Below are 18,194 nucleotides of genomic sequence, written 5' to 3' on the forward strand. Positions count from 1 at the left end.
CCTCACCTCACCTCCCACCCAGGCGGCTCTGGCTTTCTGGCTTCACCAACTTTTTCTGGGAACTCCTATCTCCTATCTCAAACCAACTCCAGCCAGAATGCCAGCCAAGCGACCAGAGAAGGCACATCCTTCCCTGTGAACAGTCCTGCCTGACCCAGGACTTGGGGGACAAAGACACCAACAGCAGACCCCACCGTCCGTCCCCTTGCCGTCTCGGGGCCTCGCAGTTTCTCAGCAGCGTGACACTCGGTCCAAGGGTCCCCAGTGGTCACCGTCAGCGCCCATCCCTGACCTACGCCCCGCGCAGGCATGAGAGGAAACCCGTGCCCTCTGAGTGGGCAGGTACAGGCAGCACCCTGGCAGACACTAGAGTGCCTCCAAACCACACACTATTAGATTAAAAAGTGCAGCCGCCCTACAGGACCCTGCTGCTCAGAAGAGAAGAACGCCAATTTACGGTTTCTCCTCTTAGCCATAGTGACCGCATCTCAGAGAACACCGTCCAGAGGGCTCTTACTTTTATGACCTTGTTGAGGCATTCGTCAGCCACCATCCTGACATCTGACTCCGCGTCGTCACTGCACAGCAGAAAAAGTTCCATAGCGATGCCCAAAAGTTTCTGAAATTCTGGAGAATTTCTAAGTGAAAACAGAAGAAAGACTGTCACAGCCAAGAGAAGACATGACGATGAAACGCAGTTAAGTTTCTGGTATCCTATGTGGGGTTCTGGAACAGAAAAAGGATGTTAGACATACAAGTAAAATTCATTTTAATAATATATTTCATTTAACCCAATGTATCAAAAATATTACTTCAACATGTAATCAACATGAAGAAATTAGTGTGCTATAGAACAATCTTTTTTACCGCACATCTGAATTCAGACACAAAATTTTCATCAGAAATATTGTATTTGGGGGCTTCCGTGGTGGTCCAGTGGTTGAGTCGCCTGCCAATGCAGGGGACACGAGTTCGCTCCCTGGTGTGGGAAGACTGGGAGGCTCCCACATGCTGCAGGGACAGCTAAGCCCAGGCACCACAATACTGAGCCTGAGCACTGCAACAAGAGCAGCCCGCGCACCACAGCCGGACGGGCCCCGCCTGCTGCAACAAGAGAAAGCCCGAGAAGGAAGGGAGACCCAGCACGGCCAAAAATAAGTAATTAAGTAATCTTTAAAAAAGAGAGAGAGAAGGAGACAGAAATACTTGTTCAGAGATTCCATAAAATTCACAGCTGAAAAAGCAGGCTTACTTGTAACTAGGAGATAACCTGGAGCTCTGACGCACAGCTTAGTGACTGCAGTCAGCAATACTGCATTTTAAACTTCACAGTTGCTAAGAGAGTAGCTCTTTACTGCTCTCAACACACAAAAAGGAATGCCAACGACACGACAGAGGTGCTGGCTGCCGCGGCGCATCATACAAGCGAACCAAACCAGACTCACGGTGTCGTGCGCCCATCCTACCCCAATTTTTAAAAAAGAAAAAAAGTACGTTTATACACTACTTCTAACCATGCTCTTTAAGACACTCTCCAATAACTAAATCAGGGGACAGGGGAGCCTGGCGTGCTGCAGTCCATGGGGTCACAAAGAGTCAGACGACTTAGCGATTGAACAAAATAAGTGACAAGGACAGGGTTTGCCTTCCTGCCTAAAGCAGTTGATAATGGATAAAACACATGTAACTGTGGTTTCAAGGCATCAGGTACTAGGCATCTCTGGATAAATGGAGAGCTAACGCGACGAGCCTCAGGATTTCCCCAGATGACTGCCTGGAGGAGGTTTCCCAGTGAGGACATGAAGAGGGGGACCCGGGAGAGCCCACGGCTGCTGAGACGGGGAGACAGAGCTGATGGCCTCAGGAGGCAGGGTGGCTGGGTCCACTGGGGGATGACCAGAGAGGGGCGAGCTGCACAGAGAGACCCCGAGATGCGCGGAGCCCTCAGGTCTCAGCTGAGTCTTGCTGCAGACAGTGGCCTGGGGCTGCGGGTAGAGTCAGCTGAAGGGGCTGGAGGGAGCAGGTGCTGAAACTCCAAGTGCGAGAAAAGCTCCTGCTTTTCCAGCTAGAGGGGAAACCTCATCCTTCTGGCGCCTTGGGTCGGCTGCTCAGAAGGCTTTGCCTTCACAACAGAGCTGACTAAGCTCAGCCCTAGGTGAGACGCTATTTTGATCCTGCCTGCAGGCAGAACCCAGGACGGCCCTAGTCCTTCAGAGCAACACAGCTGCATTCCGGGGCAAGCTTCAGGAACGTCAGATTGCAAAGTGTATAGCACCCAAAAAGATAGAAGTTATAAGGTCTGGCATCTGATCAGAAATGGTCAGGAATGCTTCCCAAGAAGCAGGGAAACATGACCAACAGTGAGACAAATAACTGAAGCTGACCCAAACGATATTTAATCCAGAAGGCAGAAACAGAGAAAAGGGCAATTAAAGAGCATATGTGCCAAACAGGGAAGTCACAGCACAGTGGCAGATTGCAGATTCAAACCTAGCTTTAGGGACTTTTCTGGTGGTTCGTTGATTAAGAATCTGCCTTCTAATGCAGGGGACATGGGTTCAACCCCTGGTCAGGAAGCTAGGATCCCATGTGTTGCAGGACAGCTAAGCCCTGTGTGCTGCAGCTGAGACCCGCTGAAGCCAAAAAAATAAAAAATAAACCTAGTTATATCAATAATGACATGAAATGTAGAAGATTTTTCTGATCAAATGAGAAAACCCAATATTTGCTGCCATAAGAAATACATTTTAAATGTAAAGATTCACATAGGTTAACAGTAAGACAATGGAAAGAGGTTCATCATGTTGGCCCCGAACAGATGGAAGCTGATATTACCATCAAGTGAAAGTGAAAGTCGCTCAGTCGTGTCTTTGCAACCCCAGAGCCTGGCGGGGCCCGCAAGCTCGGAGCTGGGAGGAGCGTCCCCATGGTGGCCTTGGGCTATGAAAGGCGAACTAGGAAGCGTGGAGATGCGCCCATTCTGTGGGATATGATGAACCTGTCGTTGTTCAGTCGCTCAGTCACGTCTGACTCTTTGTGACCCCATGGACTGTGGCATGCCAGGCTCCCCTGTCCTCCACTCTCTCCCAGAGTTTGCTCAAACTCATGTCCATTGAGTCGGTGATGCCATCTAACCATCTTAGTCAGAAGCAAAAATCCTTCGTAATTTTTAAATTTAATTTTTATATTATTATTATACCATCTATTCACAGATCTATAAATCATCTTTAATAAAGTTAACTAATACTTCTTTCCATAAACGTACCGAGTGTTTCAATCCCCCTGCAGGTAAGCCATGAAGATTCTCTTTCACTGTTTCATGGGCTGACCAGCACTACACCAGCGTCACTGGACACTCTCCTAAGGAGAAACCCCCAAATCGAAATGCCTCAATCAAACAGGCCAAACTGTCTTTCCTTTTGTTTAATATTTATTTATTTGGCTGTGCAGGGTCTCAGCTGCGGCACATGGGATCTAGTTCCCTGACCAGGAATTGAACCTGGGCCCCCTGCATCAGCAGCACAAAGTCTTAGCCCCTGGACCGCCAGTGAAATCCCCCAAGTTGCCTTTTAAAAAAGTTGTATCATCTCTGAAAAAATCCTGAGTATTTTTTAATGTCTGCAAATTTAACAAGTAAAAAAGCAATGTTCTGATTTTTGTTTTAGCCTCATTCCAGTGATTGCTAGTAAATCTGAACATTTTTCCGCAGGAAGCATGAAATAAGTGCTAGCTATTATGGTTACCGGCCCAGTTGCATTTCTTCTTTTCCACACTGCCCATTCCCAGTTTTCCCAGTCTTCCTATTAGAAAGACAGCCTTTTTCTGAATGATTTACAATCTCTCTCTACAGAAGCTAGTAAACCTTTGACACATATGCCATCAAAACTTTCCCCAAGTTGCATTTAAGTTTCAGTTTAAAGTAGATTTTGACATACTGAACTGTATTCTAGATAAAACACTTTTTTCCTTTATATTGTAAGCATTCCTCAGACTAAGCTTAAATGTTCTTTTTGGAGTAATGATTTCGCTCTCGTACACTCAGGTAATTAATCTGGCATTTATGTAATGATTTCGCTCTCGTACACTCAGGTAATTAATCTGGCATTTATGTTTGCCTGCAACATGAAGAATATTCCCCTAAACAGTGAACTGGTTCAGTAATCCATCATTTCCACACTAATACGTTACCTTTATCGTAAATTCATATCTGCACATACACACATACACTTTCCCACTTCCTATTCTGAACCTTCTTTAATGTCTAACAGCTATTTTAATGTCATGAACACCAGGTCTCACCAATTACTGATGGTTTCAGATTTTCCTTGTTAAAACCAATGTATTTATTCTTGCAGATGAACAAGTTCAAAAATATTTCTACTAGAATTCTCATCAAGCTCATTTTAAATTTGTGAATTAATTTAGAGAAAGTTTAACTTTATGATAAGGAACTGTCCCCATGTGGAAAGGGCAGTAGTCACCCATCCCTTTCAGGGAAGTCCATACAGTCCTTCCATGGTTTCTGCATATCTCTCATCAATTCCTTGAAATATTATATGCTGGTGCTACTAAGAATTGATTCTTGAAGCATTATATTTTCTAACACATTTACGCTAATATATGGGAATGGGAAATCTATAGATTCCTGTACACTTATTTTTACCCAATCACCTTATCAAGTACACTTATTCAGATGAGGATGTCGAGTTCCTCCCAAAAGGAAACTAGTTAAAAATGAATCCTCACCCTCCAGTGGACAGAAAACACGAAGAGTGCTGGGGAAAGAGGGCAGTGAGGTTATCTTCGTTCCTGTATTTCCAACAAATTATCTGGGTGATTCTGATGTTCGTGCGTATCTAGGAAGCAGCAGGAGAGACCACCAAATTCAGAGCTGAAGCAGGCTGAGTCACAACACACCTCAAGGACTCGAGCAGCTGCCTGAAACAACCTGCGAGAGACACCGTCAGTACCTCACAGAAGCTAAGAGACGTGCCAGAGACCAGCTACAGCAGAGGACAGGCCACAGGAAGTGCCAGCCACCCAGACCTCCCGAACCCCTGTATGTAAACAGAAGAGCCACTTCAGCGCTACAATCCAAACTTTTTGAAAAGTATGGAGAGCATCTTAAACAAACACGTTCTCTGATATGATGCGACCAAAGACAGCCTCTCTGGGTCCAAAAACTATCCCATCAATATGATCCTACATAGAACAAGCAGCATGAAGACCATTAGCATTACTCCATATGAACACAAGAGACACGCCAATGTAGGAACTATTAACAGCTATCACCATGATTTACGATGGCAAACTGAAGCAGAAACCAGTCTTAACATATCTCAGCGTACTCCCCAGGCGGTGCTAGTGGTAAAGGCTCTGCCTGCCACTGCAGAAGACACGAGAGAGGCAGGTTCGATTCTTGCGTGGGGAAGACCCACTGGAGGAGGGAAATGGCATCTACTCCAGGATTCCTGCCTGCAAAATCACAGGGATGAGAGGAGCCTGGTGGGCTGCAGTCCACGGGGTCGCAAAGAGTCAGACGTGACTGAGCAACTGAACACACACACACTCACAATCACACACACACACACTCACTCTCACACACTCACACACACATGTGAATCTAAGCCAACATTCCATCAATTCCATTGGGAATTATCAAGAAACAAACTAAGCATAAGGCATGAGGCACTCAGAATGGAAAAGGTCTATTTTCTGGGTCCATAAGCTTTCAGTGTGAGGTGCTGCTTCCTGAGACCCGGATGCTGGAAGTCAGGTGAGCGCAGCTGTGCTAGGGCAGCAGCAGGCCCCGGGGGTCTGCCAGGCGTTCAAACAAGACTAAGGCAGTGTGCAGGACAGCATGCACCACCAGGGGACGGGTTTCTGCCTCGCAGGAGCTCACGGGCACTTTCACGCAGCTCTCGGCAGCGTCTCACAGGTGTCGCTCCTCCCACAAGAGCCCTGAACACTGCGTTTACACATCAAAGACGAGGCCACAGGGACTCCGAGAAGTGAGCCTTGTCTGAAGCCACCTGGCTTATACGGAGTGGAGACAGAATCCAAACCTTTTCCCCTACTTTTCATTAGTACTATTCTCTACAGTTCAGTTCAGTTCAGTCGCTCAGTCGTGTCCGACTCTTCGCGACTCCATGAATCGCAGCATGCTAGGCCTCCCTGTCCATCACCAACTCCCGGAGTTCACTCAGACTCACGTCCATCGAGTCAGTGATGCCATCCAGCCATCTCATCCTCTGTCGTCCCCTTCTCCTCCTGCCCCCAATCCCTCCCAGCATCAGAGTCTTTTCCAATGACTCAACTCTTCGCATGAGGTGGCCAAAGTACTGGAGTTTCAGCTTTAGCATCATTCCTTCCAAAGAAATCCCAGGGCTGATCTCCTTCAGAATGGACTGGTTGGATCTCCTTGCAGTCCAAGGGACTCTCAAGAGTCTTCTCCAACACCACAGTTCAAAAGCATCAATTCTTCAGCACTCAGCTTTCTTCACAGTTCAACTCTCACATCCATACATGACCAGTGGAAAAACCATAGCCTTGACTAGATGAACCTTTGTTGGCAAAGTAATGTCTATGCTTTTCAATATGCTATCTAGGTTGGTCATAACTTTTCTTCCAAGGAGTAAGCGTCTTTTAATTTCATGGCTGCAGTCACCATCTGCAGTGATTCTGGAGCCCCCAAAAATAAAGTCTGACACTGTTTCCACTGTTTCCCCATCTATTTCCCATGAAGTGATGGGACCAGATGCCATGATATTCGTTTTCTGAATGTTGAGCTTTAAGCCAACTTTTTCACTCTCCTCTTTCACCTTCATCAAGAGGCTTTTTAGTTCCTCTTCACTTTCTGCCATAAGGGTGGTGTCATCTGCATATCTGAGGTTACTGATATATCCCTTGGCAGTCTTGATTCCAGCTTGTGTTTCTTCCAGCCCAGCGTTTCTCATGATGTACTCTGCATAGAAGTTAAATAAGCAGGGTGACAATATACAGCCTTGATGTACTCCTTTTCCTATTTGGAACCAGTCTGTTGTTCCATGTCCAGTTCTAACTGTTGCTTCCTGACCTGCATACAAATTTCTCAAGAGGCAGGTCAGGTGGTCTGGTATTCCCATCTCTCAGAATTTTCCACAGTTTATTGTGATCCACACAGTCAAAGGCTTTGGCATAGTCAATAAAGCAGAAATAGATGTTTTTCTGGAACTCTCTTGCTTTTCCCATGATCCAGCAGATGTTGGCAATTTGGTCTCTGGTTCCTCTGCCTTTTCTAAAACTAGCTTGAATATCTGGAAGTTCACAGTTCACGTATTGCTGAAGCCTGGCTTGGAGAATTTTGAGCATTACTTTACTAGCGTGTGAGATGAGTGCATTTGTGCGGTAGTTTGAGCATTCTTTGGCATTGCCTTTCTTTGGGATTGGAATGAAAACTGACCTTTTTCAGTCCTGTGGCCACTGCTGAGTTTTCCAAATTTGCTGGCATATCTAATGCAGCACTTTCACAGCATCATCTTTCAGGATCTGAAATAGCTCAACTGGAATTCTATCACCTCCACTAGCTTTGTTCGTAGTGATGCTTTCTAAGGCCCACTTGACTTCACATTCCAGGATATCTGGCTCTAGGTGAGTGATCACACCATCGTGATTATCTGGGTCGTGAAGATCTTTTTTGTACAGTTCTTCTGTGTATTCTTGCCACCTCTTCTTAATATCTTCTGCTTCTGTTAGGTCCAAACCATTTCTGTCCTTTATTGAGCCCATCTTTGCATGAAATGTTCCCTTGGTATCTCTAATTTTCTTGAAGAGATCTCTAGTCTTTCCCATTCTGTTGTTTTCCTCTATTTCTTTGCATTGATTGCTGAGGAAGGCTTTCTTATCTCTTTTTGCTATTCTTTGGAACTCTGCATTCAGATGCTTATATCTTTCCTTTTCTCCTTTGCTTTTCACTTCTCTTCTTTTCACAGCTATTTGTAAGCCCTCCCCAGACAGCCATTTTGCTTTTTTGCATTTCTTTCCCATGGGAATGGTCTTGATCCCTGTCTCCTGTACAATGTCACGAACCTCATTCCATAGTTCATCAGGCACTCTATCTATCAGATCTAGGCCCTTAAATCTATTTCTCACTTCCACTGTATAATCATAAGGGATTTGATTTAGGTCATACCTGAATGGTCTAGTGGTTTTCCCTACTTTCTTCAATTTCAGTCTGAATTTGGTAATAAGGAGTTCATGATCTGAGCCACAGTCAGCTCCTGGTCTTGTTTCTGTTGACTGTATAGAGCTTCTCCATCTTTGGCTGCAAAGAATATAATCAATCTGATTTCAGTGTTGACCATCTGGTGATGTGCATGTGTAGAGTCTTCTCTTGTGTTGTTGGAAGAGGGTGTTTGCTATGACCAGTGCATTTTCTTGGCAAAACTCTATTAGTCTTTGCCCTGCTTCATTCCGTATTCCAAGGCCAAATTTGCCTGTTACTCCAGGTGTTTCTTGACTTCCTACTTTTGCATTCCAGTCCCCTATAATGAAAAGGACATCTTTTTTGGGTGTTAGTTCTAAAAGGTCTTATAGGTCTTCATAGAACCATTCAACTTCAGCTTCTTCAGCGTTACTGGTTGGGCACAGACTTGGATTACTGTGATATTGAATGGTTTGCCTTGGAAACGAACAGAGATCATTGTGTCGTTTTTGAGACTGCATCCAAGTACTGCATTTCGAACTTTTTTGTTGACCATGATGGCTACTCCATTTCTTCTGAGGGATTCCTGCCTGCAGTAGTAGATATAATGGTCATCTAAGTTAAATTCACCCATTCCAGTCCATTTTAGTTTGCTGATTTGTAGAATGTCAACGTTCACTCTTGCCATCTCTTGTTTGACCACTTCCAATTTGCCTTGATTCATGGACTTGACATTCCAGGCTCCTATGCAATATTGCTCTACAATAGCATACTAACTCAGAATTTTTGTATTTTTATTTTCAGCACATATTGTCACTTCGTTTCTTCCCACAATATTTCTACAAATTAGATAAAAACAGTAATCGTACACTGTCTTTCATTGAGTTCAACTAAAATGAAATACTCTACATGAAATCACTTCGAAAGTATAAAATACAAGAGGCAAGGTGCCACTAACAATAAATGAATCACCGAATTTCTGTCAGTACAAAAACCAAGGTAATTATTCTTAGAGGTTTTTCTAAGAGATTACAAAGAGCCCTTCCCAACAGGAGAATAACATGAATGATTTACTCCCAGAGAAGTATTTCACATGTCCCATCTGAGTAATGGAGTTCAGAAGCCATAAGCACATCTGTGCCCTACTCACTCATTCAAAGACAGGCTTAAAATATCTACTACCCACAGATACGAGGAACAGTACTCAGAAAAAAAGACAGACAATCAAAAGCAAGGAGAATAAGGAGAATCAGCAAATAAGCTATACAAGAAGGTGCTGCCTGCTCACCCCAGAGGAACGACCGAGCCAGGGAGGTGGGCCTCCGGTCAAGGCTCATGACCCCACCGTCCCAAAGCTGTGATGAGCAGGGAGCACCCCTACAGGGCGGACAGGGCAGAGCGCCGAAGAAAAACCACCAGGAGACCCTGGTAATCGGGCAGGCTCCTGTTCCTACCACCGTTACTAAGAAAAATACAAACATGCTGTTCGGTTATCCCAATGGTTACAACGACATGGTGTACGACTACAAGAAGTATTACTCAGCACAGTGTCTGGAAATCCTCTGCATCCACGGCCAGAAGGGGGAGGGGTCCCGTAAAGGTTTCCAAACAACTGGGGCAACGGAGAACCTTCTAGCCCGTTCAGAATGAAAACACGGAAGTGTTCTATTTTCGCTAGCAAGTTGGAAGTGCAGTTACCTGAGAGACTGAGCAACTATGTTCTCACAGATGGTCAGACAGTGGTGCACACGGTCTTTCTTGGTGGCTGAGAGCTCCTTCTTTCTAAAAGAGGGAAAAAAGAGCAAAGGCAGTTAGTGTTGTCCACTCCATCAGTTTCTACGTGGCATTCACCATTCATTCATTCAACACAGCTTCCTGACTCCAAGGAGTAAACCCAGGCACCCCGAGCTGGGGCAAGGTGCCCTGAGGTCAGAGAGGTGGGGGTGGGCCAATCCCTGGGTCCCCTATAGGACCGGGCTCCACAGAAGAGCCAGGGGCGCCACTAACACGCCTGCCTTCTCCGCTGTAGCAGAAGAAGCTGCAGGGCCAACAGGGCTCGCCCAGGATCGCGCGGACAGAGGGAGCCCATGCCTCCTCTACGCAGCAGCCCCGTGCAAAACCACACGGCCTCACACGATTAAGTATCAGAGAATGCATTAACACAATGGCTAATTGCTCCTATGACCCCAGATGGCTACAAACAAGTACCCTGCCCAGAGCCTTTCTCAAAAGCCTCCTAGTAAGATTTTTCAGCCCAAAGTTTAAAAAGGAGACGAACAGACTGGTCAAGAAAATGAGATAAAAGATGTCTGCTTCTCACCCAAACCTGTGACTTCAGCGGTCTCTGAGGTATGCACCAGAGAAATACAAAAGACAGGGATGATCCAGAGAGGAAGCGGAAAATAAATCAGGCTTGATGACCACATCCAAAAAAGGATCTGAGTGTCTGACAGCTACCAGGACATGGTACTAACTGGAGACACTGAGACCAGAAGACTAGTATGTTTTTGAGGGAATTCAACAAAGAGCCAAAGAAATTAAAATACTAACTGACCAACACCTCCGTTTAATCCCTAATGCAACCTCAGGCTCCGAAAAAGAACACATGAAGGAACAGACTCTTCCAACTGTGCAAACCAAGAAAGACACATCCTCACGAGGCACTTCAGACGTGGCCAGGGAAGAGCATGAACAAGGAGAGTCTCCAAAGCGAAAAGTCAGGGTCCAGGAGAAGGAAAGACAGGCCCGGATAAGAGGCCAAGTCCGTGGCATGCGGAGAGGGGCTCCCACGACCCAGCCAGTAAGTCTCTGACCACGTGGACAGGTGACCACGTCCCCCACCGGTTTCCTTCCTAAAAGAGACTCGCTGATGAGCTGTGTTGTGGGCCGCTCTTCACCCACCAAAACCTCGTGCTTCCCTTCTCAGACACAAGCTTCCTGCTGAGGAGTCCCCCGGACCGGCTTCCCCGCAGCAGGCAGAGACAAGTGACTGTTCTCGCCGACAAAATGGGAACCGAGCAGCGGCTGGAGCTTCCGCCCTGGCTTGCCTAGGGCACCACCCCTCCTTTTAGCTCCCCACCTGGAACAGACACTTCTAACACCCGGCTCTTGAACATACAGACAAAGACAACAAGCAGGCTGCAGGGTGGCAGGATGGAGGGAGCCCGGCTCCCAAGTGACCGCAGGAGGCAGAGACCCCCACGCCTGCCCTCTGGAGTCACGCACTTCAACAGTGCGGGGACAGAGACAAGCCAGATGTCCCAGTGGGCAAAGAGCGCAGCGGAGCGATGGAACACTGCCTGGTGGCGAAGAAGCAAACGCTGACACGCACAAGGATGAAGCTCAACGCACCTGCTTCAAGGCACAGAGGGACGATTCAACTTATGCCGCACGATCTTTGCCTTTAAGGGAAAGTAAACTGATCTGAAATTTACCAGGGCCTGGCAGGGGAGGAGAGCACACTAAAAAAGGTGCTGATGAGTGAACTGAGTCCAAAATCGGGAAAGGAGCACGTCAAGACTGTATACTGTCACCCTGCTTATTTAGCTCCTATGCAGAGTACACCATGTGAAATACCAGGCTGGATGAAGCACAAACTGGAATCAAGATTGCTAGGAAAAATATAAATAACCTCAGATATGCAGATGACACCAACCTAATGGCAGAAAGTGAAGAGGAACTAAAGAGCCTTGTGATGAAGGTGAAAGGAGAGAGTGAAAAGCTGGTTTGAAACTCAACATTCAGAAAACTAAGATCATGGCATCCAGTCCCATCACTTCATGGCAAATAGATGGGGAGAAGATGGAAACAGTGACAGACTTTATTTTCTTGGGCTCCAAAATCACTGTAGACAGTGACTGCAGCCACGAAATTAAAAGATGCTTGGTCCTTGGAAGAAAAGCTATAACCAACCTAGACAGCATATTAACAAGCAGAGACATTCCTTTACCAACAAAGGTCCATCTAGTCAAGGCTATGGTTTTTCCAGCGGGCAGGTATGGATGTGAAAGCTGGACCATAAAGAAGGATGAGCACCGAAGAACTGATGCTTTTTAACTGTGGTGTTGGAGAAGACTCTTGAGAGTCCCTTGGACTGCAAGGGGATCAAACCAGTCCATCCTAAAGGAGATCAACTCTGAATATTCATCGGAAGGACTGATGCTGAAGCTGCCTTTTCATACTGTCCATGGGGTTCTCAAGGCAGGAATGCTGAAGTGGTTTTCCATTCCCTTCTCCAGTGGATCACATTTGTCAGAACTCTCCACCGTGACCTGTCCGTCTCGGGTGGCCCCACACGGCATGGCTCACAGTTTCACTGAGTTAGACAAGGCTGTGGGTCATGTGATCAGACTGGTTAGTTTTCTGTGATTGTGGTTTTCATTCTGTCTGCCCTTTGATGGAAGCTTCCTGATGGGAGAGACTCAGGAAAGATTGGGAAAGACTGGGGGCAGGAGGAGAAGGGGAAGGCAGAGGATGAAATGTTTGGATGGCATCAATGACTCGATGGACATGGGTTTGAGCAAACAAACTCTGGGAGATCGGGAAGGGCAGGGAAGCCTGGGGTGCTGCAGTCCATGGGGTTGCAATGAGTCAGACATGACTGAGGGAGTGAACAACAGCAACTATATGTGTGTGTGTGTTTGTGTGTGTGTGTGCGCGCGCGCCTGCGCGTATGTATATATTATACCTCAATTTGAAAAAGAAAGTACTATGAGAGCTTAAATGCTCTCTTCTTTGAGCCACCACATTAAAGTCTCGACTACGGCAGCTCGCCTAGTTGAAGACCTTAAGTCATCAACAAACTTAAAGAACACTGACCTCTCCCAATACGTTAGGAGGCAAACTAACTCTCTTCTCCATGGCTCCTTTCCAAAGTGAAAATCCGCCAAAAGCCTTGAATGGGCCGCATCCACACCCTGGTCTCCCAGCTCCACAGGCAGCGGCCCCTCTGTGGGCAGCCTCTCACCCTGGGCTCTGAAACAGCTCCTGGGGGACAGCAGCCAGAAACAGCTGACAAACGCTGAACTGAGCGCACCTCGCTGCTTATGGCTGTCACGGCAGAAAAGTGATCCACACAAACTCAAGTTTAAAAGAACTGTGTCTCTCTCCTCATACGTGGACTGGGCCACAAGAATACAGGTAACAAAAAATGACACAGCTTTCTGAACCCACTGCCTGATTTCCTTAAGACCCATGTGTTAAAACTGGAGCAAAATTTATGAAACGAGAGAAAAACCGAAGACCGAGTACTAACCTCACCCACCAAAATAAAAGTTCATTCCTGCGTTGTCTGCTTCCATCTAGCTCCTCCTCTGAGCTCCCTGTGGGGATAGAGATAAAGAAGTGTGTGTGTGTGTGTGTGTGTGTGTGTGTGTCTTGTCCGACTCTTTGCAACCCCATGGACTGTAGCCGCCAAGTTCCTTTGTCCATGGGGTTTTCCAGACAAGAATACTGGAGCAGACAGCCGTTCCATCTCCAGGGGATCTTCCTGACCCGGGGATCAAACCTGCATCTCCCTCTCTTGCATTACAGGTGGATTCTTTATTGCTGAGCCATTGCGAAAGCCTCCCCTATTCCCTCACAGCTCCTGCCCCAGCCCCTGTCATGAGCCGGCACCTGGATCACTCTCTTTGGAAGTAACCGTTCCCACGATTACCTCCCCAGGGATGACAGACTCCCTGAGAGCAAGGGCCACATCGTGACTCTCACAGGCACTCAGCACCTACACTGGACAGGAGTTTCACAGACAACAAAGGAGTGGACGACCCCATGGACTCAGTCCACAAGATTCTCCAGGCCAGAACACTGGAGTGGGCAGCTGTTCCCTTCTCCAGGGGATCTTCCCAACCCAGGGATCGAACCCAGGTCTCCCGCACTGCAGGCAGATTCTTTACCAGCTCGGCCACAGGGAAGCCCAAAGAGTAGGTTAAATGCACAGTAAAACTGACTCAAAAGTCTTGAGTCGGTCTTACAAACAGGACTCGGAAGATAACTGATAATTACGTTAAACTGGAGTTCCAAAACCAAGAGGTGGGAAGAGAAGTAGAAACAGCAAAGCTTAAAAAAAGACCACGAGGAGCAGTCCCACAGGACCGAGCTCGAGCAGCTTGTGGAGTCTGAGCTGCAGCCCACAGGTGTGACCAAGACGTCAGTGACCGCCCGCCTGTGACCCTAACTGTCACAACTTTCCTGCCAGAAAGAGTGAGTACACGTCCCATCACGGTCAGCTACGAAGAAAGCACACGTTTCAGATCTCTTCGAACTCATCCAAAATCACTTCCCAGCAATCCACACAGATTTGAGGGGGAAAACATTTGCTCTGATTGAATTCTAGTCTTTTCTGCACTCAACAGGTAGTTCTAAAATAATAAAATCCTTCAGGTAGACAGATGGACGGTCTTCAGTGGTTACTGATCTTATATTAAAATTCAAACAATAATTACTAGGTGGTGCTAGTGGTAAAGAATCCGCCTATTAACGCAGGAGAAGCAAGAGGTGTGGTCTGATCCCTGGGGAGAGAAGATCCCCTGGAGGAGGAAATGACAACCACTCCAGTATTTTCGCCTAGATAACTCCATGGACAGAGGAGCCTGGGGGGCTACAGTCCGTGGGGTCACGAAGAGTCGGACACAACTGAGCGCGCACGGACGCACCTATCTTGGGTGAGGAGCATAAAAACAAACCATCTGATTGCTACATAAAGAATTATCCAACAAAATTGCCTTTTATCACACTGAAGAATACCCACATTTTAAAGTGGATATTTTAAAGTCTGAAGACCAGACTTCATCCTCAGACACCCCAACATAGAGACGTTAGCCAAAAATATCAGAAAACTGAAAAAAAAAAAAAAAAATCCATCCAATACCATACCCTGAAGGATGTCAGGGCAGCAACACAGCTGCAAAAGCAACGAACAATCCCCCATGGTGCAAACACCAGGCGGCCTAACCAGGCCCAGGGCGGCCTGGTCTCAGCCAGCTTTCCCAGGTCAGTACTGGAGCCTGCAGGGAGCTCTGGCCCCTGGAAATACCTCCCTGGTGCCTGCCTGAAACACCTCCTTCCCATCTTATTCTGTCCAATAAACAACTTGGCGGTTTAAGAAAACTACAACGATTTCATTCCCCCATGAGATTTAATTAGATTCAACTGTTGAACTGACATGTCAAACTGACTGCTTCTACGGAAGGTGTAAGTATGGAAATCAAAGCAATTGAAATGGAACTGCCCTGATCTCGGCAGGAACTGGACGAACAAGGTGAGAACTGGAAAAACAGGGTAAGAACTGTCCTGACTTTTCAATCATTTTTTTATAAACTCCACCTTCAAAATCAAAACAAACCACTGTCATCCCCTCTAACTTGGTAATGATGCAACCTGTACATAAACACCATCTGCAAGGTGGTGGGTGTCGTTCAGTCACTAAGTTACATCTGACTCTTTACGACCCCATGGACTGCAGCATGCCAGACTTCTCTGTCTTTTATGATCTGGAGTTTGCTCAAACTCATGTCCACTGAGTTGGTGATGCCATCCAACCATCTCATCCTCAATCCTTCCCGGCATTAGGATCTTTTCCAGTAAGTCAGCTCTTCACATCAGGTGGCCAAACTATTGGAGCTTCAGCTTCAGCATCAGTCCTTCCAATGAATATTCAGGGTTGATTTCCTTTAGGATTGACTGTTTGATCTCCCTGCAGTCCAAGGGACTCTCAAGAGTCTTCTCCAGCACCACAGTTCAAAAGCATCAATTCTTCTGCTCTCAGCCTTCTTTATGGTCCAGCTCTCACATCCACACAACTACTGGAGAAACCATAGCTTTGACTAGACGGACCTTTGTCGGCAAAGTAATGTCTCTGATTTTTGACACACTGTCTAGGTTTTTCATAGCTTTTCTTTCAAGGAGCAAGCATCTTTTAATTTTGTGGCTTCAGTTACCATCTGCAGTGATTTTAGAGCCCAAGAAAATATAGTCTGTCACTGTTTCCATTGTTTCCCCATCTATTTGCCAAGAAGTGATGGGACCAGATGCCATGATCTTAGTTTTCTGAATGTTGAGTTTTAAACCAGCTTTTTCACTCTCCTCTTTTACCCTCATCACAAGACTCTAGTTCCTCTTCGTCTTCTGCCATTAGAGTGTTGCGTGAAAGTCGCTCAGTCATGTCTGACTCTTTACGACCCCATGGATTATACAGTCCATGGAATCCTCCAGGCCAGAATACTGAAGTGGGTAGCCTTTCCCTTCTCCAGGGGATCTTCCCAACCCAGGGATGGAACCCAGGTCTCCCGCACTGCAGGCGGATTCTTAACCAGCTGAGCCACCAGGGAAGCCCTTAGGGTGGTATCAATCTGTATATCTGAGATTGCTGGTATTTCTCCCTGCAATCTTGATTCCAGTTTGTGATTCATCCAGCCTGGCATTTCGCATGATGCACTCTGCATACAAGTTAAATAAGCAGAGTGACAATATACAGCCTTGACGTACTCCCTTCCCAATTTTGAACCAGTCCATTGTTCCATGTCCAGTTCTAACTGTTGCTTCTTGACCTGCACACAGGTTTCTCAGAAGGCAGGTCAGGTGGTCTGGTATTCCTATCTCTTTAAGGATTTTCCACAGTTTGTTGTGATCCACACAATCAAAGGCTTTAGTATAGCCAACGAAGCAGATTTTTTTCTTAGAATTCCCTTGCTTTCTCTATGATCCAACAAATGTTGGCAATTTGATCTCTGGTTCCTCTGCCTTTTCTAAATCCACCTTGTACACCTGGAAGTTCTCAGTCTACGTACTGCTGAAGCCCAGCTTGAAGGATTTTGAGCATTACCTTGCTAGCGTGTGAGATGAGTGCAACTGTGCAGTAGGATGAGCATTCTCTGGCATTGCCTTTCTTTGGGACTGGAAAAAAACCTGACCTTTTCCAGTCTGTGGCCACTGCTGAGTTTTCCAAATTTGCTGGCATATTGAGTGCAGCACTTAAACAGCATCATCTTTTAGGATTTCAAATATCTCAGCTGGAATTCCATCAGCTCCACTAGCTGTGTTCGTAGTGATGTGTCCTAACGCCCACTGACTTCACACCCCAGGATGTCTGGCCCGAGGTGAGTGACCACACCATTGTGGTTGTCATCTGTAAGGAGGGACCTATGAAAATCAAGGTCTCCAGATCATAGTAAGTGAGAGTGTTAAGTCACTCAGTCGCATCCGACTCTTTGCGACCCGGTGCACTGTAGCCCGCCAGGCTCCTCTATCCATGGGACTTCTCCAGGCAGCAACATTAGAGTGGGCTCCCATTCCCTTCACCAGGGGATCGTCACGACTCAGGGATCGAACTTGGGTCTCCCACATTACTGGCAGATTCTTTACCATCTGAGCTACCAGGGAAGCCCTAGTACAGCACGGTACAATCAAACGGATTATCTAAGAAATAATTCTGAAAACAGGAATTCAAGCCCTCTCATCCAAATTCACATGTTTAGAATTATGTTATTTTAAGATGAAACGTGGAAAATTTGATTCCAGGTTGAGGGTGTGCAAGAGAAGACCTGGACCACCCCAGGAACTGAAGACAACCACTCACCTCGAACCTTGCTGTTCATGCTCACGGGTCCTTTCACACACACATCCCGAGTCAGGGTCTGCACGCCCCACACAGGACGCAGAACTGAGGCCCAGAGGTGGCCCCGTGGCAGGAGCGCGGCAGTAAGGGGCGGGGCAGCCAGCCAGGTCTGCCGATTCCACATCAGCGGCTCTTTAAGTTTAGCCAAGTACTAGACTAATGTGAGAGTGTTCCTAGCAGATTGGAACTCCTTTGGAGAGATCCTCTTTCCTCAGAGGAGGAACAGAAATGCCTAAGTCACTTTGGAATTATGTTTCAGACATAATTTCAAAATAAAGTACTGGATGAGGGGATTCTCTGGCAGCCCAGTGGTTAGGATTCGGCGTTTTCACAAATGGCAAGGGCCCAGGCTCGGTCCCTAGTTGGGGAGCTAAGATTCCTCAAGTTGTGTGGTGTGGC

At 46.7% G+C, this 18,194-nt stretch overlaps 1 protein-coding gene across 3 annotated transcripts in view; it reads right to left on the reverse strand.

Annotated features, from left to right (window-relative positions):
* Positions 1-18,194, reverse strand: part of HTT (huntingtin) — a 125,501-nt gene that overhangs the window by 98,890 nt on the left and 8,417 nt on the right. For all 3 annotated transcript variants that reach the window (XR_011567014.1, XM_070790927.1, XM_019963246.2), the window contains exons 2-3: positions 9,881-9,964; positions 518-638 (exon numbers count right to left, since the gene is read on the reverse strand). Coding sequence is in view for 2 of the 3 variants with exons in the window: in XM_070790927.1 (XP_070647028.1) it covers positions 518-638; positions 9,881-9,964 (205 nt within the window). In the remaining variant the exon portion in view is untranslated. The remainder of the gene's footprint in view (positions 1-517; positions 639-9,880; positions 9,965-18,194) is intronic.

Source organism: Bos indicus, chromosome 6 (assembly GCF_029378745.1).
Source record: "Bos indicus isolate NIAB-ARS_2022 breed Sahiwal x Tharparkar chromosome 6, NIAB-ARS_B.indTharparkar_mat_pri_1.0, whole genome shotgun sequence".
Lineage (NCBI taxonomy): Eukaryota > Metazoa > Chordata > Mammalia > Artiodactyla > Bovidae > Bos > Bos indicus.